The 17,295-nt window shown below is 39.8% G+C and overlaps 1 protein-coding gene across 6 annotated transcripts; it reads left to right on the top strand.

Annotated features, from left to right (window-relative positions):
• Positions 1 to 929: 929 nt before the first annotated feature.
• LOC132059053 (uncharacterized) lies at positions 930 to 5,296 on the top strand. 6 transcript variants are annotated; one of them, XM_059451531.1, is made up of 7 exons: positions 930 to 1,156; positions 1,231 to 1,355; positions 1,464 to 1,695; positions 3,957 to 4,034; positions 4,174 to 4,259; positions 5,117 to 5,173; positions 5,266 to 5,295. In XM_059451531.1, exons 1-5 carry the CDS (start codon positions 978 to 980, stop codon positions 4,214 to 4,216), a joined length of 657 nt encoding a protein of 218 aa, XP_059307514.1. In that variant the 5' UTR covers positions 930 to 977; the 3' UTR covers positions 4,217 to 4,259; positions 5,117 to 5,173; positions 5,266 to 5,295. The 6 variants fall into 6 exon arrangements, 4 of the variants coding, with proteins under 4 accessions (XP_059307514.1, XP_059307513.1, XP_059307512.1 ...); XM_059451530.1 differs by having other exon boundaries at positions 4,930 to 5,173; XM_059451529.1 differs by having other exon boundaries at positions 4,174 to 4,319; positions 4,930 to 5,173.
• The last annotated feature ends 11,999 nt before the right edge of the window (positions 5,297 to 17,295 follow it).

The following is a 17,295-nucleotide window of genomic DNA, read 5'->3' as shown; positions in this document are numbered from 1 at the left end:
TCCGAATTCCAAGTTTGCCCTTACTTTTCCTTGTTCCAATCTTGCCACCAACGTTCCATTCCAATAAAAATGAATTTGCAACTTATGCGTTCTTAACAAAACCGAAAAAAGAAAAAAAAAATGACCTTGTTCTTAACTTTCCGCCATTAACTCGGAATATCCAATTGTACAAAATGCGAGGTGTAACACTGATAATTCAATTGAAGAAGATGATACCATTTGTAACAAGAGGAGAGGTTTTCTTGTTACAATGGAGAGTTTACAGAAAGAGAGAAAGAAGATAGAGAGAAAAGAGTGAGGAAAAGCTGATTTCAATATTGATGATCCAACAAAAGTTCGGTACAACGGTACAAATAGGCACGACTTCATTCATCTCGAAATGACACTTGTCAATTCTTGTAACGGTGGGACCAAAAAACGATAAACTTAACTTACTCTAGGGACTTTAATATAAATGCGAAGTTAACAACTTAAAACTTAAGGGACTCAATTAAACTACTTATAACTCAAATTTATTAAGTCACAATAGACATTTGTGACATTCTCTTCCGTTCTTCCTTCAGCAGAGTGGATTGATCCACTTGGGTATGTCTCGCATTCTTTCTAAATAAAGTTATAAGCACGTTTATGCTTAGATAGGCATTATCTTTTTTTTTTCTTTCTTTTAATGAAACTAATTTTATAATGTGATTCCTTGGTGAAAAAGTGTCAAAACTGATTTAATTTTTTTTTCCTTTGGAGAAATGAGCTACCATTATTGGAACTAAATTTGTACTTACAAAATTAAATTTCATATTAGGTCTTCATGGATGTTTTTGAAGGCCTTGAGAGACAAGTTGGATGTGCATACACTCTCAAAGATAAAGTCAATGATAACACATTCACAGGCACACTCGACCTTTGACAATGCACGTCAATTTATTAGAGACTTGAAGCTTTTGGAAGCAAGGGGTGTTCCCCATGTCGCTAGAGGGTATATGGCGCTACGTTGCGTCGTAGGGGGCAAAGAATATGGACTAGCATTCATTGAACCTGTGTTCGTTGTGAATTTATCTAACTTGGGGGAAGACTTTTGGAGGTATGGGAAACCTATTAGGATTACGGGATATGAAAGAGAGTGCTTCGGCTTCGGCAACGCTGCCCAGGATATCTTCTCGTAAGTTTTTTGCATGGTCTTCAATCTGAATTCCTCTACTCTTTCCATACTTACATTTTTTTTTCCTGAAAAAGTGCAATAGGTCTTGGTATGGAAGGGATTAACAGTGCTTCCATAACCCACGGAAACCTGTGTAATAATGGTGTGATGCTCGGTAAATATGGCAAAATCCGGCTCTGTAATTTCTCCCACGAAACAAGTGGGTTATCTGTGAACCTTTATATTTTTAATGCTTGTTATAATATTATTCTTGTATATGCAACTGAGATTATTGCTTGTTGTTAAATTTTTATTTTTATATATGTAGCTAAGGAAACAAAAAGTAGCTGCCCTAATCTGAGACAGAAGATAAAAGCCCTAATCCGAGACCTCTTAGACTTCAAAGAGCTCATAGGAAACTCAGTACTAAGTCATCCCAAATTATACCCGGGAGCTTATGAAGCACTGCGTGCACGCGACCCGAAAGCTTCTGGACCACCGGATGACTTGAAGATCTTTAACTTCTTTTATGAGCAAAAATTAGTGTTTTCAAGTGAGCAGTATGTATCTTCTCTTTTTAGTTTCTCTTTTTTTTCTAAAAAAAATAAAATAAAATAGAAATTTAACTGTTTGATTTTTTTCCAGCCGCTTCCTTCTGCATGCTGAATGGGTCTATAGAGCACCTTTTTTCTGGAATCCGATAAAGGTGGGCGCGTTCTTTGAGATGTTAAATGAAATTATATTTAATGAATTCCGCCTGTATGGTATGGGAGATAAAATGAGTACCCACTTGAAGCATTGGCAAGATGAAGTTAAGCTATATGGAACTGCCGAGATGAATTCTTGTTTAGCGTATTCTTTAAAGAAAAGTAAGAAGCATAATGATTTGAACAAGTATAGCCAGGAGTTGAATGTTTTTGAGAAACCTTTTGGAGTAATCCGGTTTGTGAGAAATTATCGTTATCACCATGAGAAGTTGTACTCTTGTCAGGAAGCATTTGAAAAAGTTCTTGAACTGTTTCCGCACCTAGTTGGTATTGCTTATTTTGTGATGTTCTTCGTGAGGGAAAGTAGACTCAACACTAAGGAAGGAACAAGCACAATGAATAAAAAAAAGTAAGTCCCTCTTGAATGACAATATTATTATTTATTTTATTGTTTATTCTAATGTGTGATTTCTCACTTTTGTTTCAGATTCGATGATTGGTTTTGGTCAAGCCCCTCCCTTTTTAAGTTGGTAAGTCTTTTTCGGTAATGTTTCTATTTTTCGGTAAATGAACAAACTAATTAGTGGTTATACCCTAATGCAGGAGGTTGGGCTACCGTTGATGAATTTCTTCAAGGTAATATCCTAATGCTGGTACAGAATATGAACTTTAACCCACCCTAGTATTGACTGTGTTGATGTTTGGCAAACAATAGGGTTGAACCATGGAGGTGATGCAGAATGAAGAACGAGGAAATGCTGGTTGCTCTGAGAGTTGGACTCTTTGCTTGAATAGTAGTACCTAGCTGTTAAATAAGTTAGGTTGTTTTAAGTCAAGTTACAGTTTATTCCCTTTGTATTTAAGTGGAATTTTTATTATTTTCGCAATTGCTTTCCTAGTTTTTCCAATTGGACATGTTTAGTCCTTGTCAGAGGCAGTTAGATGGATAATCCAGTCTTGGATTCCTTGATAGTGAGTCAGCTAGGGTTGATTGCATATAAATTGTACTGATGCTCAGTGTGTGCCCTCCGTCCCAAATTGTACGAGGGTGGACACGAAGTTTAATACCCTAGTCGTAATATAGCTGTAGCTGCTTTCTCTTATTCCCTGTTTTCTCTCTATTCTACTGTTGCAACTTCCATTGCTGCTACTGTTCTTGTGCTGTATTACTGTTTTTCTGAATCTGCAACGTTTGGTATTCTAACATCCCCTCCCCAAAAGCCCAAGTTGACATCTTGGTTGACATCTGGAGTGGGGAGTAACATAACATGGTTGGTTGGGGATGACTCTAATACCATGTTAGAGAGGACAGTGGTGCTAATCCAAGACTCAGCAGTTTGCTCAAGATGTATGAATTGTCCAAGACTATATATAAGGTGACTACAACTTATACACTTAATCTGTACGTGATTCTACCAGCTACAACAGACGTGGCTTTGCTATCTGCTTGTAGTCATTCTCACTTTTCCCTTCCTTTGTATAAGTGAGAGACGGGGCAATGAAAATGATAGTCTGTGTAGATTTGGTTTGATTCCTCCCCTTACCTGTTACTTCGAAGAAATCGGGCAATTATTGGTGGACTGTTTGGACTGAAATAAGTAAATGTTGTTTCGACAATTCTGTGGAGCTCAACAAATGATGTTCGGTTAACTACAAACCTATTCCTATGTATTTACCATGCTAATCCTGATAGTTGCTTGAGATATTTCTGAAGGAATTCTTGTCTCATGTAGCTTTTAAGTTTGTTTTGTAATTCAAGTCTCTGGGAGAGCGTTTTTTCATTTCAAACTTAAATGTCTATTGGAAAATGATGGCAAGTAATAATAAGGAGGAAAGTGGTATATGATCCCCACTTTCTCTTCCAGTCTAGTTCGGGGAGCACATTATTCGTCCTGTGATGCTCTAGCATTCTCTCTCCTCCTTGTTCTGTACTGCATATAGTCAAGGGAATATAAATTACTACGGTGTCCTAGTTTCGTTTCTGTAATTTTGACCTTGTTTCTTCCGAATTTTTCTTCGTCACGAGGTTGCCATTTCATTATATTTCAGTAAGAATCGCACCTCTACATATGAAAGTTTCTCCTTCCAGGATCTGAATCGATTTTTATTTGCAGGAATTCGGCTAAGAGCCGTGAAGAAGCACTGTTTGCATTTGAATGCTTCTGTGAGAAGCTTGGGAAGTTGTTTGAACCGTATGTCTGCATGTGTATCAATTTATATTTCCTTTATCCGAAAAATGATACAAATGAAATGCTTATCCTTGTATGTAATTTGAACTTGAATTTGGAATTAATCAGCTTCGTTTCACCTGTCTCCCTGTTTTTCCTTCAGGTATGTAACTCAAAAGTTACCATTCCTCTTGGTTTCATTCTGATCAAGTGGTTGCGGTGCATGCTGCTGCTGAATGTGCTGCTTGGGTAATGATGTCTCAGCTTAGTGGTCAAGGAGTGAAACTAATTCTTCCATCACTTTTGAAGGTTCTTAATTTAGCTTTCCCCCTTTACCCCTTAGCTCAGTGCAGTTGACTCTATCCGATATTGGTTGAGTGATGTGGTTAGCTGGATGATGGATTAATCTTGCACAATGTTGTTTATTCACACTCAGAGAGTACTCTTACGAAGACATGCTCGAAATTCTTTTCCAGTATACATTTATTCCGACAGGCTCATGTCGTTTAAGGGGAAATTATAGGTCTTGAGAATGCTTTTCTGATGATGAGACATTGTTGCACAGGGGACCACATTGGTCAACCTTTAGGACTGTTTGGCTGCGTAGAAATGGAGAAACTGTAAACTTAATGCCCACTTGCTCTTTGACTTTTGAAGAACAAGTGTAACATTTCATGAATGCGTATATTGTGGGTTAGATTAACTTTTGGCATCTGTGAATTTCATCTGAAATGGATCCTCAGTTCCTTTGTTGAAAAACCTTAATGGGTCTAAGATTACCAGAAAAACTTTGATATTCTGCTGTAGTTGATGAGTCCGCTATTAAATATCTTCCCATGTGTTTCAGATTCGCTAAACTCATTTATTAGTTATCCTTCATTACATGATACCTATGTTTACATTACTTTTCTGAATCAAGGCCTTGATGATAAAGCTCGAAGGTGCTATGGCCTACTGTGCTCCACAGCAATTGCCACAATGTCTCCCTATGATTGTGCCCAAGTTAACTGGGGATTGTCCTTTTGCATCCAAACTTAGTATTTACTGTCTCTGACTACAGTGCCGTACTAGTCTCAGTTTCATACCGCTTTGGTAATACTGTACAGGTGCTTACTGACACCCATCCCAAGGTTCAATCAGCTGGACAGACAGCCCTTCAGCAGGTTAAACAATCTCATGCTCAAGTTTCTCTTACTTCTCCGTGTTCTACTTCTTGCCATTAATTGTTTATTTTTATGTCTTTTGTTGAATATAGGTTGGGAGTGTTATAAAGAACTCTGTATTACAGATCCCAATGACTCAAATGAGTATACAAAATACACCCTTGATATTCTCCTCCAGGTAAATATGTTTACTGATAACATGTTATCTGGTTTCTCTGTACCTCTTTCAAAATCTGATTTGTATGTACTTTCTGATAAGCTAATTCCTTGTTCCAATTCTTTCAGACAACCTTTGTGAATTCAATTGATGCTCCTTCTCTCCCGCTGCTAGTACCAACCGAAGGCTTCATGAAAGGAGCGCCGATACTAGGAAGAAAGCTGCACAAATGTGTTCATTAGTGCAGAACCTGAGGACATGATACCTTACACAGGACTACTGCTCCCTGAAGTTAAAAACGTACGTCTGAAAATAATTGGAGTAACACATTATGATGAGTGCAAAAGTTCACTCAACGCCGAATAAATAATCAACATTACTGCAACTATGAATGTTTTTCACTTTTCGATTTGGATCTTAACATTCTTTCCACACGATTTCAGATGCTGGTGGATCCAATTCCTGAAGTTCGATCTGTTGCTGCAAGAGCCATTGGTTCTCTTATATGGGGGATGTGAGAAGAAAACTTCAGACCTCAGTTACCAATTCAAAAAAAAAAAAAAAACACCTCCCAGACCTGGTGCCTTGGTTGTTGGATACTTTGAAGTCTGATGGCAACAACGTTGAGCGTTCTGGGGCACAAGGACTAGGTGGTGTATAATTATCTCATCCGGTGTCACTTGGTTACATCTCTCCCTCTCCCTCACTCCCCCCCCCCCCCCTTCTTTCTTTCTCTTGTCTTGTTTTAAGGAGTTGAAAACCTCCCTTTTGTTAGGATTTTATTTCTAGAAGAACTCGTCGTTGAGGAGGCCAAGCTTAAGCCTTTTCACTTAAAATAAATTTTGGATATCAATTCTAAGTTTGCATTAGCATGGTCTCTTACCTGTGCTCTTTGATCAAGAGGTAATCTATTTGAACTTTAAAGAAGTTCTTTCAATATTGTCGCCAAGATTAAAGTTTTATGCTGTATGTACACTTTGCTTGTCCTCTTGCGTTGGTTTAGCGGGGTGGTTTTAACTTTAAAATAAGTTGGGGACGTTTGCATAAACAAGTTGAAATGGATTTTATTTGAGCATCTTTATCGAATTGGTTCTTCTCTCTCTTTTAAACTTGGCTGTCATGGAGTGAGGGCCAAGAAACAATAATTAACAAGCATAGAAAAGGCTCTGCCTTTCGGGTGCAACATCAAGGAGTTTTGAGGGTGGTTGGTGGGTGGGTGTGTGGAGCCAGTAATACAGAATGGAGAGACTCTGCTTTTGAGCCGCTTAGGGTTCTCATTTTCACATTCAACTTGCAAGTGTTTTTTCCTCTTCCCAAGTACTGGCTGCACTAAGAATTGAGTACTTTGAGAACATACTTCCTGATATAATTTGGAATTGTTCTCATCAAAAAGCATCAGTTCGTGATGGGCACTTGGCACTTGAATTTTTGGAAATTTGTGTTCAGAAAGATGGATAACTTCTACTTCTCTATATATTCTCATATGACATTATTTGGCTACTTGTAGTATCTGCCAAGATCTTTTGGCATCCTATTCCTGAACTGGTTGCAGCAAGTTCTGCCAGCGATCTTAGATGGTAAATATTTCTCTCTCACACACACACACGAGCACACGCGCGCGCTCACACCCGTACACTCACATAAAGATAAACAAAAAATTAGCATTCGTTCTTTCTAGTTGGCAGAAACTGTTCAAGTATTATGAGTGGGTGTCTTTTATGTTTACTGGCGTTGAGATATTTCTTGGATTAACAATATATTCTACAGTAGATTTGGCTGATGAGAATGAATTTGTGTGTGAAGCAGCACTCAGCTCTGGCCATGTTCTGGTAGAGCACTATGCAATTACGTATGCCTCCTTTGTTATCTTTCATATCTAGTTTTGAGCTAGTCTCCTGAGTTTACATTTGGGTTCTCGTTAATGGCTTTGGTGCTATAGTATTTAATTGATTTAGATATACACAATGGAAGAGGCTATCTTGAAGTGAATGATAGCGCTGCTATGATTACAGTTTGAATGATAATTGATCTGCTGACCATTTTGTTCTTTTTTGGTTCCAAATCATTGCCTCTGCTTCTTCAGAAGGTATTTTCAAGGATAACTGGCGTATCAGGCAGAGTTCTGTAGCGTTGCTGGTTGACCTTTTGGTCAAGGTATGTGTCGCACTGTTACTCAAATTCAGAAATTCAACAAGAATTCTAGGTTTGAGTACTCGAATTTGACAGTTCAATGTAACCAGAAGAATTGGAATAGAATAGAAGAGAGAATAGAAGTTTAAAGAGAGAATTTATGAATCTGTATATTGATGATTGGAATCCTTCAATTACAATGCTTTATAGTTGTTGAATACAATGAAAATATCTACTAACTACTTGACTAATTACAGCTAATTGACAGCTAATGAATCAGCTACTGAACTAACTTGAAAACTGCTTAACTAACTTCTTCTAACCAACTGCTGACATGGCCAACTAACTTTTAAATGCTAACTGATTCCTGGACTTCACTCCTAACTGCTATAATTCTGCTATCAATACTCCCATCCCAAAAGAGATCCTTGACCTCAAGGATCAACTGAGTCAAACTAACGAAATCTGATCTTTAGAGCATTGTAGTATTCCCATGTAGCCTCATCTGATGGCAACCCTTTCCAATGAACCAGCACTTGTGCAACAGCTTTATTACCTTTCTTAACCATCCTCCTCTGAAGAATAGCTTCAGGTTCAGGACAATGTGGATGAGCAATGTCAATAGAAGGAGGATAAGTGATCAAACTAGGCACCTCATGACACCTTTTGAGTAAGGAAACATGCACAGTAGGATGAATCTTCACAGAATCTGGAAATAGGAGAGTATAGGCTACAGGACCCACCCTCTTGATGACTTGGAATGGACCATAGTACTTGGCAGATAGCTTGTGGAAAGACTGATTTGTAACAGTCCTCTGCCTGTAAGGTTGAATTTTAAAATACACCCAATCACCAACCTCAAAACTCCTGTCACTTCTATGAGCATCAGCCTGTTGTTTCATCCTCAACTGAGCTCTTAACAAATGGTGTTTGAGTAATTGTAACTTCAATTCCCTGTTGAGTAGTGTGTGATCCACTTCTGCAGAAGCAGACTCCCCTGGTAAGTATGGCAAGTGTAAGGGAGGTGGTCTGCCATATAGAGCCTCATAAGGTGTAGTGTGAATGGCTGAATGATGTGATGTGTTATACCAATACTCAGCCATAGCTAGACAAGAGAACCAATCAGTAGCATCTTCATTACAAAAACACCTCAAATAAGTCTCAAGACATCTGTTCAGCACCTCAGTCTGACCATCAGACTGAGGATGATACGCAGAAGAAGTGTTTAGTTGAACTCCTTGTAAACTGAACAATTCTTGCCAAAAAGAGCTCAAAAATACAGCATCTCTGTCACTAGTTATGGTATCCGGAATCCATGCAACCTTACAATAACATCCATGAATTCCTTGTCTGATTGAGCAAAGTAAGGATGTTTCAATGGAATGAAATGTCCATACTTACTCAATCTATCAACTACCACCAAAATGACTTCAAAGCCTTTGGACTTGGGCAAACCATCAACAAAATCCATGCTTATTTGTGACCAAACAACATCCGGTATTGGAAGGTTGTAGCACCCGCAGTAAGTCGCCAAATCAGATTTGTTCTTCTGACAAATGTCACACTTCAACACAAAGTCCTTGACATCAGATCTGATGCCTTTCCAGTAAAACAAGGTCAATAATCTCTTCAGAGTTGCTTCAATGCCAGAATGCCCACCTTGAGGAGATGAATGCCAAAGAGTAATGATCTCCCTTCTCAAGCCTAAATTTCTTCCCACCACCAGTTTGCCTTTCCTCCTGAGTTGTTGGTGTTGCCAAGTGTCATGGCGAGAACCAGCCTGTGTTTGCAATCCGGTGAATCAAGGATTTTAACTCGATCCGAGTCCCAACTATCGATATAGCTAACGTACGGAGATTATTATGCAAAAGAACCAATGACATTAATTCAGCACCAGTTACTCTGGAAAGTGCATCAGCAACCTTATTTTCCACCCCTTGCTTGTACTCAATTGTATAGTCAAATGGCATCAACTTAGTGAGCCAAGACAACTGAGAGTTTGTGTGTAACTTTTGTTCCATTAAAAACTTCAAAGCCTTTTGGTCGATTTCGATAATGAACTTTTGACCAAGCAAATACTGAGACCATTTAGTCACAGCTTGGACAATAGCCAATAATTCCCTGTCATAGACAGACATAGCAGCATGTCTTGGTGATAAGGCCTTGCTGATAAATGCAATAGGATGACCTTCCTGCATCAAAACAGCTCCTATCCCATAGCCACTTGCATCAGTTTCCACAATGAAAGTCTTGTTTGCATCTGGTAATGCTAGAACAGGAGCTTGAGTAAGCATCACCTTCAATCTCTCAAATGCAACAGTTGCAGCATCTGCCCATTTGAATTTATCCTTCTTTAACAAGTCAGTTAATGGATTGCTAATGACTCCAAATCCTTGTATGAATCTTCTGTAATAACCAAGCCTAACCCCGTAAAAACCTCTTAACTATTTGATGGTAGTAGGAAGTGGCTATTTCCTAACTGCTTCAATCTTTTGAGGGTCGATGGGATACTCCTCTTGAGTGATGATGTGACCCAAATATTCTATCCTTTGTACTCCAAAGAAACACTTACTTTTTTTGCAAAAAGTTGATGTTTCTGCATTTCTCCAAAAACAGCCTTAAGATGGACTAAGTGATCATCCATTGACTGACTATATATCAATATATCATCAAAGAACACTAATACAAATTTCCTGAGAAAATTGTGAAAAACAAAGATTCATGAAGCCTTGAAATGTGGCAGGGGCATTTGAAAAGCCAAAGGGCATGACTAAGTATTCAAAATGTCCTGAATGAGTTTTGTAAGCTGTTTTTGGTACATCTTTTACTGCCATTCTTAATTGATGATAACCTGATCTAAGATCAATCTTAGAAAAGATTTTTGAACCTCCCAACTCATCAAGTAAGTCTTCAACAATAGGGATAGGAAATTTGTTCTTTACTGTGAACTTATTGAGGTCTCTATAATCTACACACATTCTCCAAGACCCATCCTTTTTTCCTACTAACACAACTGGGGAAGCAAAGGGACTGCAACTGGGCTGAATAATTCCCTGATCCAACATCTGCTGAACCATTTCTTCAATGATGTCCTTCTTAACAGAAGGATATCTATATGGTCTCTTATTGACAGGTTCAGTACCACTTTTCAACACAATTCTGTGGTCAAAAACACCTCTAAATGGGGGTAGTTGTTTTGGTTCTTCAAACGCTTGTTTAAACTCATGTACTAAGTCTAATAATCTAGTATCGTAGTTGGATCAGTTGTAGACTCTAAGGCATACCATTGAAATTCGAAGTGTTCATAGATGGGACAACTTGTATCATGCATAACTCGGATTGATTTTCGATATTTTGTGGCTATTTTTCCGGCTCCTATAGAAGTGATTTGGTTTCCGGATCCTCTAAGAAAAGCGTTTTCTTCCCTTCATACCAAAACTCCATAGTAAGGTTCTTGAAGTTCATCTTGATATCTCCTAATGTCAATAGCCATTGGACCCCCAATACTATACTGCAAGAGCCTAAAGGTAAGAGTAAGAATTCAGCTGAGAATTCCACTCCTTGCAGCAACCAAGAAATGGTGCATATCTGATCCACCTTCATTGCATTACCATTAGCTGCAGACACCACATTTGGTAGGGTAGGTTTGATTTGACACCCTAGCTTCATAACTACATTAGGGTCGATGAAATTATGAGAACTTCGATATCAATCAAAATGTGGAGTGGTTTCTTTGAATGATAACCGCTACCCTCATAGTCCTATATCCTAATGTTCCATTCAAAGCATGAGTTGAAATCTCCATTTTCTCCAATGTGTGTGTAATTGTAATTGGGCTGTCCTCTAACTCCATTACCTCTTCTTCACTTGGTTCTTCCACTACTGGTACCACTTCTTCCACTTCTAGCAGATATGTACCGCTTCAAATTTTTACATTTATGACCAGGAACATATTTTTCATCACAAAAATAACAGAGTCCCTTGGCCCTTTTGTCATTCATCTCTTCCACACTTAGAGTTCTTCTATTAACCCCTTTTATATGGCATTGTATTTCCATAAGTCGGAGTTGGTAATAATGGGGGTTTGGATTGAAACTTCGATCTCCATACCTTCTTGTGTTAGTTTGAGTCCGAACTCCAAGGCGACTGCATCACACCCCGACCTCACTGCTAGGGGTGTGATGGGCACCCGACTCTCCTCGCAGTCGAGCGAACCCTTAAACATTCGCATAATAAAACACTCGCCATTTCGAAAATTTCTTAAAACATGGAACTTTTCAAACAACAATCATTATCTGGAAATACAAACTCTTTTAACATTTACAATCTATTCGCACTTCCCGACGCACTATCCACAGGACACCTTCGCAAAGTCTCTAACATATTCTAAAAACCATGACACGAACACTTTGACTCGCAACACTCCGAACCGAGGTGGAGCTCGCCAATCCCGCGGGGACAACTTCTAGCAAGTCTTCTTCATCATCGGGTGTACCGCGTGGCATGAAACGCAAAATTTCCCACCGAAGAAGCCGAGGGTCGCATTTTAATATGTACCGAGCATGTAAAGCATTACCGAAGCGTAAATCGTGAAAAATACGACAAAAAAGCAAGTTTAGGTCACCACGACGTGAATTAGATATTTAAATAAAATAGTCCCTTTTCGACGGGCCGCTTCCCGCCTAACAATAACAATGGTGGCCCTTCGGCATCAAGCGTTCCGCATAATGATAATGATGATAATAATAATAATAATAATAATAATAATAACAATAATAATAATAATAATAATAGTAATAATAATAATAATAATAATAATCCCTTCGGGCGCCGGTCCGTAGATACGTCTATCCCGGCCCCACCGGACACGCGGCCCGACGCACAACGACGGCCCCTCGCACGCCGTCCGACATACGTCTATCCCGGCCCCATCGGACATGCGGCCCCCGCATCCTAGCCCTTCGGCATGTCACCGCGGCATACGGCTACCCGGCCCCATCGGGCATGCCACTCGCGACATAATACTAATCCTAGTTCCTTCGGCATATTAATAATAGTAATAATAATAATAAAATATCGCACCCCTTCGGAGTGGTTTTTAAAAAGTTTTATAAAATATCACACTCCCTTCGGAGTGGTTTTGTACGCACCCCCTTCGGAGTGGTTTTAGAAAAGCCTTGTGTAATATATCACACCCCTTCGAGTGGTTTTAGAAAGCTTTAGAAAATAATATATCACACCCCTTCGGAGTGGTTTTGAAAAGTTTAAATAATAAAATATCACTTAATGGAGTCATCTATGAAGTTTCAAGGCAATTCGATCACATTCTGCAAGTTACGGACGTTTGAACATTTTCCAACAAAATATAAAGATTCTAGTTCAATCGTGACCGTAACGAATAGTGCCCAATTTCGAATCGACTTTCGATGAACAGTAATAACCCCGAGGCTCAAATTCAAGCCTAGTATACCAGTGGCATGCCAAAAGAAGGAGAGGGATAGCTTCACATACCTCACGAGTGCCTTATGCTCGCTCGAGCTCAATTCCCGTTTCGTCCGGTAATCCGCAAATGGTCACCTTTACCGCTTACTATTCATGAGAGTTAGCATTTCAATAGCGAGTTCATACTGACTACCGAAATTTCGGCACTTCCCCTATAAATATAGCATCCCGAGATTCAAACTCGCCGTAATAACAACAACCAACCCATCAACAACATCAATAATCGCTACAAAGCACATATGAATACAAATAGTCTTTCTTTCTACATAATGTATCAACTTCCGTTCTAACTTCACACCTTTCATCCAATGTCAACGTTTCCATATTCATTCTCAAGTCCGAGGCCATTCAAATACAACTCAAGGACATTTCACCTTATTCTACAAAACATACAAGATTTCCTTTAAACCATAAGTCATCCAAAACTTCTAATTTTCAACATAAATTTCCATAACACTTTTTTTGTCTTCCAACTTCATTAACAACAATCATATTTTGCATCTTAATGGCATCATTCCTATACTTACATAAACCACTACCACGTTACATAATTTCCTACAACAACTCAACAATGAATTTCCATGCAAACTTGGACCATTAAACCTTTCTTTTCATCGCAAACATCACAACAACACAACTAACAAGCTAAGTAAAATCAAATTCATTCTTCCTTACATCACATGGCTCACTTCGCCACAACACACACACACACACACACGGCTCATGCACGCACACACCATAATTTTCATGATTTCCATCCAACTTCATGCGCACTCTAACATCCATAAATCGTCTATAACATAAAAGAAACAAGAAATCCTTACCTTTTTCGAATTTTCAACTTTCCGCCAACGGAGTTCTTTCTCCAAACCAATTATACTACGTCGTAGCACCTCAAGCCTTGTTAAGAATTCGCGAAGAACAAGATTTTTTGGATTGAAATTGAAGCTCCAAGAATTTTTTTTCTTTTCTCTCCTCTCTCTTATTTTTTTCCTAAGGCCGACGGCCTTCTCCTTTTTCTCTCAATTTCTTTTGATCTCTTGAACATTCTATGGATGATCTTGCATGATTTTCACCCATAAAGTAGTCGTGATTAATCACATGACTAACCTCATGGGTTCGGGCCAACTTGGCCGGCCACCCCCTTAACTTGGGGCCTAATTTCTTTTTTTTTTTTTTTGAGCCCAACTCCTCATAATTCTTATTTTGAACTTCCCGAAACAAATTTTCAAAATCCAAATTTGCCCTTAGGCCTTCTCCATTGTTCCCGCATTCAAGTTTCCATAACCGGCATACATATATTAAGAAAATAATTCCAAGCATAACCTTATTCCTACAAATCACAATTATATCCAAATTTCCCGAATGTGCAAAAACACGGGATGTAACATCCTTCCCCCCTTTAGAACATTCGTCCTCGAATGTTCGACTAGGCGTACAGGGTCTCATAAGCGCCTCAGGGGAGCTCCCTTTTTATAGCTATCGCCGTCCTTCATATTATCTTTAGGCTATCCAATACCATCCCCTTGTCATACTCTTTTCCTTCGTACACCTCCATCTTCTAGTGTCGCCACTCGATGTTTCGCGAGACTTCTCACAATCGCTCAAACACCATCCCCGATTTATACGCTATCGTTGGTCTTTCCGACCTTGTACCTTGCTCCATAAGAGTTTCATTTGTGGCCCAAGCATCCACACCAAACATACTACCGTATCAATCGTTCCTATTTCATCCTTACATTCCTCTCACCCCTTCCCTTGCGGGCGTACTCATACCATTAACCATTCATGCCTATCTCTTTTTTTTTTTCGCGCACGAGAAAATCTTATGCTACCTTTATGTCGTTCAAGCCTATCCTAATCTTTAACCGTAGCGTTCTCCCCCGTCCCTTCTCTATTCCAACCCGTCGCGTGCTAGGCGGTTCCTCTTATGGCCTCCAACCATCTTGTATCTTCGATTTTTTCCATTTGTTTCTCGATCAACATTTGTGAAAATTTTGGCATACTTCCCGTGGTGGTCACCCATCATGAAATCGCTCCCACCGAGCACGCTTAACCCCGAAACCTTGGAAAGCGGCTTGGTGCCTTAATGCGATATAATCGCGCCTACTTCCTCATATGCCCTTTACTACGTAACTGAGGAGCCAAAATTTCACAGATTCGAGCGCATTTTCGTAACACGTTCTTTCTTTTCGCAATTACCGTTTTGCCCTTTCGATTCTTAACGTTCACCTTCACTTCCATCCTCCCGACTTACATTTCGCAATACTTCAATATTCTTACCTCATCCAACATGCCTCGTCCGCACCGTTGTTTACCACCGTACTTTGCAACCGTCGATGTCATAGGTCGCTTTTATCGACGTCGTCCTTCAAATCGAAAATGAAAGGTTAGTATGCGGGACTTCATACCCTATGATCGGGCTCTATCGCACGATCTTAGACATGAAAGGCGTCAACAATTCTTGGATATGAAAGAAGGTCAACAATCCCTAGATGCCCCGTAGCCCCCGTTTATAAACGTGGCGCGCAACACACCATAAACAAGACTCTCCCATCGGACACGACTTTGCGTACAACCCTAGGACAGACTCCGCTCGATACCACTTTGTCACACCCCCCCCTCACTCGGCGTGACGGGCACCCGACTCTCCTCCGCAGTCGAGCGAACCCTTAAACATTCGCATAATAAAACCCCGCCATTTCGAAAATTTCTTAAAACATGGAACTTTCAAAACAACAATCATTATCCGGAAATACAAACTCTTTTAACATTTACAATCTATTCGCACTTCCGACGCACTATCCATGTGACACCGTCTCGCAAAGTCTCTTAACATATTCTAAAAAAAAAAACCATGACACGAACACTTTGACTCGGCAACACTCCGAACCGAGGCCGAGCTCGCCAATCCCGCTGGGACAACTTCTAGCAAGTCTTCTTCATCCGGGTGTACCGCGTGGTACAGAAACGCAGCAAGAAGGAGAGGCCGGCGCACGGAATACGTACCGAGCATGTAAAGCATTACCGAAGCGTAAATCAGGAAAATACGACAAAAAGCAAGTTTAGGTCACCTCGACGTGAATTAGATATTTAAATAAAATAGTCCTTTCCGGACGGCCTCTACTAACAACAATGGGGTTCCGCCGGCACCGCGCTTCCGCATAATGATAATGATGATAATAATAATAATAATAATAATAATAATAACAATAATAATAATAATAATAATAGTAATAATAATAATAATAATAATAATCCTCGGCGGCCGGGCCCGGCGCATACGTCTATCCCGGCCCCGACACGCCGGCCCGACGTACAACCATGGCCCCCGCCGCACGCGTCCGACATACGTTATCCGGCCCCATCGGACATGCTGGCCCCCGCATCCTAGCCCCTTCGGGCATAGCGGCCTCGCGGCATACGGCTACCCCCGGCCCCCCATTCCGGGGCATGCCACTCGCGACATAATACTAATCCCAGCCCCTTCGTGCATATTAATAATAGTAATAATAATAATAAAATATCGCACCCCTTCGAGTGGTTTTTTAAAAAGTTTTATAAAATATCATACTCCTTCGGAGTAGGTTTTGTACGCACCCTTCTTCAGAGTGGTTTTAGAAAAGCCTTAAAAATAATATATCACACCCTTCGGAGTGGTTTTAGAAAAGCTTTAGAAAATAATATATCACACCCCTTCGGAGTGGTTTTGAAAAGTTTAAATAATAAAATATCACTTAATGGAGTCATCTATGAAGTTTCAAGGCAATTCGATCACATTCCCCGCAAAAGTTACGGACGTTGAACATTTTCCAACAAAATATAAACATTCTAGTTCAATCGCACCGAATGAATAGTGCCCAATTTCATAATCGACTTTCGATGAACGAATAACCCCGAGGCTCAAATTCAAGCCTAGTATACCTAGGCATGCCAAAAGAAGGAGAGGGATAGCCTTCACATACCTCACGAGTGCCTTATGCTCGCTCGAGCTCAATTCCCGTTTCGTCGAGAATCCGCAAATGGTCACCTTTTACCGCTTACTATTCATGAGAGTTAGCATTTCAATAGTGAGTTCATACTTGACTACCGAAATTTCGGCACACTTCCCTATAAATATAGCATCCCCGAGATTCAACTCGGCTCGTAATAACAACCAACCCATCAATAACATCAATAATCGCTACGAAGCACATATGAACACAAATAGTCTTTCTTTCTACATAATGTATCAACTTCCGTTCTAACTTCACACCTTTCATCCAATGTCAACGTTTCCATATTCATTCTCTAGTTCGAGGCCATTCAAATACAACTCAAGGACATTTCACCT

Source organism: Lycium ferocissimum, chromosome 6, assembly GCF_029784015.1.
Source record: "Lycium ferocissimum isolate CSIRO_LF1 chromosome 6, AGI_CSIRO_Lferr_CH_V1, whole genome shotgun sequence".
Lineage (NCBI taxonomy): Eukaryota > Viridiplantae > Streptophyta > Magnoliopsida > Solanales > Solanaceae > Lycium > Lycium ferocissimum.
The sequence above is the reverse complement of the archived record's forward strand: the minus strand, read 5'-3'. Positions and strand labels throughout refer to the sequence as shown.

What these genes read in the sequence shown, in the direction of transcription:
- LOC132059053 (XM_059451528.1), top strand. Translation starts at nt 978, where the DNA reads ATGGCGCTACGTTGCGTCGTAGGGGGCAAAGAATATGGACTAGCATTC. An exon ending in TAATTTCTCCCACGAAACAA is followed by an intron (nt 1,356 to 1,463) that starts GTGGGTTATCTG and finishes TTATATATGTAG; the next exon opens with CTAAGGAAACAAAAAGTAGC. An exon ending in CTTGGGAAGTTGTTTGAACC is followed by an intron (nt 4,035 to 4,173) that starts GTATGTCTGCAT and finishes TTTTTCCTTCAG; the next exon opens with GTATGTAACTCAAAAGTTAC.